The sequence below is a fragment of the Haematobia irritans genome, chromosome 3 (genome assembly GCF_050003625.1).
Source record: "Haematobia irritans isolate KBUSLIRL chromosome 3, ASM5000362v1, whole genome shotgun sequence".
NCBI classification, from domain to species: Eukaryota; Metazoa; Arthropoda; class Insecta; order Diptera; family Muscidae; genus Haematobia; species Haematobia irritans.
Window position 1 is genome coordinate 90403848 of NC_134399.1, and position 5505 is coordinate 90409352.

Sequence of the window (5505 nt, forward strand, 5' to 3'; positions counted from 1 at the left end):
TTGATTGAAACAAGTGAACAGCTCGCGAATAAAGTCTTCAACAGAATTTTTAATAAATCTACCTTATGGTGTAATAAAATTCAAACTCAACATTTGTTTTATTCCTCACCATAAGTGTTGGTCCTTCTGGAACCGGATCTTCCAGTCATTTAATAAAATTTGGAATTCCACAACTATCAAAATCGAAGAAGTTATTGTGCAAATTAAAGTAAAAAATAACACATCATGTCGGAAGAAATGAATTCCTTGACGATGACCAGAGGTCGCTTGAAAGGCTCAATTACTCGTGCTTTGGCGTTTGCTCAGGTTCCATCCGCAGAAACAACTTTCGATGATGTGGTTAGCCGCTTGGAGCGTTTGGAAGAGGTTTGGCAAGCGTTTGTAAAATTAACAGATGATTTATACAAATTCAAAGATGTGGAAAATTTTGCGGACCCGGAGGCTGATTTTGCAAGCTACGAAGAGAAATACCTTTCAGCGCGTGGTAAACTGTATGCTTTAAAATCACAATATGCTCCTACTTTGAATGAAAGTACAGCCAACTCGGGAGCAATAGCAAAGTTGGCAGATCAACAGGCTGCATTTTTGGAAAAACTTTCAACGACTAGCCATCCTAAAGAAAATGATTTACCTCGCATAAATATTCCATTTTTTACAGGGACATACAAAGATTGGCCAAGTTTTAAAGATCTTTTAGAGAGCGCTATAGGATCAAAAGGAATATCAAATATTCAAAAGTTTCATTACCTGAAGTCGCTACTCAAAGAAGATGCCGCAAGATTAATACAACATATTCCGGTTACCGAAACTGCTTTTCAAACAACTTGGACAAGGCTCAATGATAGGTATGATCGCCCTAAGCAAATTGTTACTTCTTTCATAGAAGCATTTATGGCCCTACCATCAATATCGACGGAAAATGCTGCAACCATGAGAAAAATATCTGACGGGGCAAATGAAATAATTCGTGGTCTTGATGCTATAGGTAAAGATGAAAGAGATTGGTGGTTAATCTATTTATTGTTATCTAAACTTGATCCTGAATCAAAGAGCAAGTGGATTCGTGAGAGTCGAGATAATCCACTTCCTACCATTAACGATTTTTTTGAATTCTTAGACAATCGCTGCGAAGAGGTTGAATTGTGTGCAAAGAAACAGGCCCATCAATCCAAGCACAGTCATTCAGGCAAGTCACAAGGTAACCATACAAAATGTCTGGTGAGTACTAAAGCAAAACCCAGCTGTTTATTGTGCAAGTGTCCCGACCATTCAATCTTTACATGTCCCACATTTCTGCAAAAAGATATTAATGAGCGCCGTCACTTCGTAAAAGAATCTGCACTATGTTATAATTGTCTCAGACAGGGTCATGCGGTTTCCAACTGTGCATCAAAAGGTAGATGCAAGCAATGTCATCGAAGACATCATTCACTCCTACATCTTCCGAGTAATGAACATGAACCTACATATTTACCCGGTCAAGTTTCGGAGTCTTCACCCCCTGAATCACCGTCTTCTTCTAATAATACAGCTAGTGCCAATATTCAGTGGTCCACTACCGCTAACATTGCATGTCCCATTTCGTTACCTTCACTTCCATCTAGTAGTAAACATTGTACGTCAGACAAAGAATTTATCATGCCCACTGCTTCTATTTATGTCAAAGATCGCTTTGGAAAGTTTATAACATGTCGAGCTTTATTAGATACCGCTTCAAAGCTGTCTTTTATCACTGAGAGTTGTGCTCAACGTTTAGGCCTTCAAAGATATCCCTCAAAAATAATTGTAAATGGTATTTCATCAATTAAAGCCGAGACAACTCGGGGTTTATGTCAAATATTCGTACGTTCACGCATCTCTGAGCAATCGATTAACGCCAAGGTACATGTTCTGCCTAAAATAACTACATCTCTTCCTGGCTACAGCTTTGAAAATAAGATCAAAAATCAACTTATGGATTTGCCTCTTGCTGACCCCACATACAACATTTCGTCACAGATTGATATTTTATTTGGCCTAGAACATATTTGGAACATTTTCACATTCAACAAACGTATTGATTCACAGGGCAATACTATTGCAATTTCAACAATTTTTGGATGGGTTGTAACTTGTGCTGAGACAGAGCAAATTTACAACCAAACTACTACACTTGTTACCACCGTGGATATTGATCGTTGCCTTCGAAGCTTTTGGGAACTAGAAGAAACTGAACACCATACTAAAGCCGATCCAGATGACATTTTTGTAGAGACGCACTTTCAAACCACTCACTCGCGTGCAAGTGATGGTAAGTACGTAGTTCAGTTGCCTTTTAAAAATGAAAACCCAATATTTGGAAATACACTAAATGGTGCGCTATCTCGATTCTATGCTGTCGAAAGAAGGCTTCAACGAAATCCAGCAATTCGAGATAAGTATATTGGTTTTATGCGAGATTATGAAAAATTGGGACATATGCGTAAACTCAAACCTCATGAGATTAATGTTACTGATGGTAGAGTTTTTTATCTACCCCATCATCCAGTCTTGGGAGAAAAAATTAGAGTCGTGTTTGATGGCTCATTTAAAGATTCCAACGGTATATCGCTTAATAATAACTTGCACATTGGGCCAAGTATACAACGGGACTTATTTGCTGTTTGTTTGAGATTTCGTTTCCACAGGTATGTTTTCTCAGCCGACATAGTAAAAATGTTCAGACAAATATGGATATCTGAACATCACAAAAATTATCAACGTATTGTATGGAGAGAGTCGCCGTTACACGAGGTACAACATTACATTTTATGCACGGTTACATATGGCACATCTTGTGCGCCATATCTTTCAGTACGAGTGTTGGAGCAGTTAGCCTATGATTATAAATCCAAGTTCCCCATTGCATCGAAGGTGGTAATGGAGGACTTTTATGTAGATGATGTTATTACCGGGGCACAAACGGAAGAAGAAATCGTTTTCATACGTGACAATTTGGTAAATCTACTAGCCCAAGCAGGCCTGGAACTAAGGAAATGGGTTTCAAATTGCGTGAGTATATCAGATAGTACACAAGATCAATTGTTTTTTGCAGCTCCCGAAAAGGATGTAAAAAAGGTGCTCGGTATTTTTTGGAGACCATCGTCAGATCAACTGGGGTATCATATAGAACTCAACAAAAATCCAGTCGCAACAAAAAGGCAGGTACTATCTGATGTATCACGTATATTTGATCCCATGGGTTTATTATCTCCTATGGTAATACAATTTAAAATTCTACTAAGAGAACTATGGTCACACAAGCTATCGTGGGATGAACCACTTCCTGAAAATCTTACACGTCAATGGACTACATTTCGACAAGATTTAATTTCTATTCAAGATTTTACACTTCCACGATACATTTTGAATGATGTTACAAACTTGGAGCTGCATGGTTTCTCGGATGCTTCCATACACGCATACTCTGCCGCAGTTTATTGTCGATTCGTAGACGACACTGGTCATACTCATGTCAAACTCATTGCTGCTAAAACAAGGGTAGCTCCCATCAAACAAAAATCGTTGCCGTGTCTTGAATTATGCGGAGCTCTTATTTTATCTCGTCTACTCAAAAGAATAAAAGAAGCCTTGCCACACAAATCAATTGATATACGAGCTTGGTGTGATTCAACAATTGTTTTGTGTTGGCTATCTCAACCACCCATTAAGTTAAAGACATTCGAAGCCAACAGAACATCAGAAATATTGGAAATATTGCCTCGTAAGTTTTGGAATCATGTTGCCTCTAAAGAAAATCCGGCCGACTGTGCCTCAAGAGGGATGCCTGTATCAACACTTCGTTCCTTTGATCTTTGGTGGAAGGGCCCACAATGGCTGAGGGACCCATTCCAAATCAGTAATATGAATAACTGTTCTAATTCATTTGATGTAATTACAGATCCTGACGCCCTTTCTGCCTTTAAACTTTCTTCAAAAGTTCTGGTCTCAACAGTGAATGACTATAATCCACTACATGAATTGGTACACCGCATTTCGAAATGGAATAAACTCATACGTGTCGTAGCCTACATCTTCAAGTTCATCAATGCCACTAGATATCCACACCAAATAAAATAGCCGAATAACCAAATTGATTTTACAAAACCTTCATGAGAAAAATCTGCATCCCGGAGTATCGGCCTTATTTGTTATTGCCCGTCAAACCTATTGGATTATTGGTGCAAGAAATCTGATTCGAAATCTGACTCATAATTGCCTCAAATGTTTTCGACAACGACAAATTAATACACAACAGTTAATGGCAGATTTACCATCCATCCGGGTACGTCAAGCGTTTCCCTTTGAAAACACTGGTTGCGACTATGCAGGCCCAATAATTTTAAAACAATACTCAGGACGAAATGCAAAGAAATCTAAAGGGTATATCTGTTTATTTGTATGCCTAGTCACCTCCGCCATACATTTGGAACTCGCCACTGATTTAAGCACCGATTGTTTTATTGCCGCTTTAAAAAGATTTATATCGAGAAGAGGAAAATGTAAAAAAATCTTTAGTGACAATGGAAGAAATTTTCTTGGGGCATCTCGAGAATTAAACGAGATGCACAAAGTAATTTTGTCGCAAACTCATAACGAAATTGTCTCCGCATCTTTAGCCGAAGACGGTATACAATGGACGTTTATTCCTCCATTTGCACCCCACTGGGGTGGAATGTGGGAGTCGGCGGTTCGATCGGTTAAGTTGCATCTTAAACGAGTTATTGGAAATACAGAATTAACATTCGAGCAGATGCACACTCTATTGGCTCAGGTGGAAGCCGTAGTTAATTCAAGACCCTTAGGCACTGTTCCAGATACAGATTGCGAATACCTTTCGCCGGCTCATTTTCTTATTGGCAGGCCTTATACAACTGTTCCCGAAGGAGATCTGGTCAACCTCACACCAAACAGACTTGGATATTGGCAGCATGTACAAAATATGTTTCAAGGTTTCTGGCGACGTTGGCATCAAGAATATTTAACTTCTCTGCAACAGCGACCAAAATGGAATAGACCTCAACCAAATCTAGCAGTTGGAGATGTTGTTGTAGACAAAGAAAAGAATTTACCTCCCTCCAAATTTCTACTGGCAAAAGTGATCGAAACATATCCCGGTATAGATGGCAATGTAAGAGCTGTAAAACTTAAAACGCAATGCGGAGAAATGACACGTCCTATTTCTACCTTGGTAAAACTTCCCATAATCTGAAACTACGTTTCAGGGGGGCCGGGATGGTGGTGAACGTACTTTTAATCCACACTGTGCTCGCTTCAAATTTATTATTATTTACTTCATTCATGCTTAGCTGTCTATTTGTTATATTATATATTTCTCGTTGTGTATAACACATTGCTCTCATTCATAAATATAACACTGTGTTCTCATTCATAATTATACTCATTGCTCTTGTCACTTTAATAATCTCACGTAGAATGATTCTCAATGAGTATTGTTATTGTTGTTTTTTATATTACTTTACTAAT

At 38.5% G+C, this 5505-nt stretch overlaps 2 protein-coding genes across 2 annotated transcripts; both read left to right on the forward strand.

The window, feature by feature from the left end:
* The first annotated feature begins 225 nt into the window (after nt 1-225).
* Nucleotides 226-4098, forward strand: LOC142231061 (uncharacterized). The gene has a single exon (XM_075301681.1). It carries the CDS (start codon nt 226-228, stop codon nt 4096-4098), a length of 3873 nt encoding a protein of 1290 aa, XP_075157796.1.
* Nucleotides 4099-4279: 181 nt separating this feature from the next.
* On the forward strand, nt 4280-5230 carry LOC142231062 (uncharacterized). Its single transcript, XM_075301682.1, has one exon. It carries the CDS (start codon nt 4280-4282, stop codon nt 5228-5230), a length of 951 nt encoding a protein of 316 aa, XP_075157797.1.
* The last annotated feature ends 275 nt before the right edge of the window (nt 5231-5505 follow it).

Excerpts from the sequence above, each read along its gene's own strand:
- LOC142231062 (XM_075301682.1), top strand. The coding sequence starts at position 4,280 with ATGGCAGATTTACCATCCATCCGGGTACGTCAAGCGTTTCCCTTTGAA.
- LOC142231061 (XM_075301681.1), top strand. The coding sequence starts at position 226 with ATGTCGGAAGAAATGAATTCCTTGACGATGACCAGAGGTCGCTTGAAA.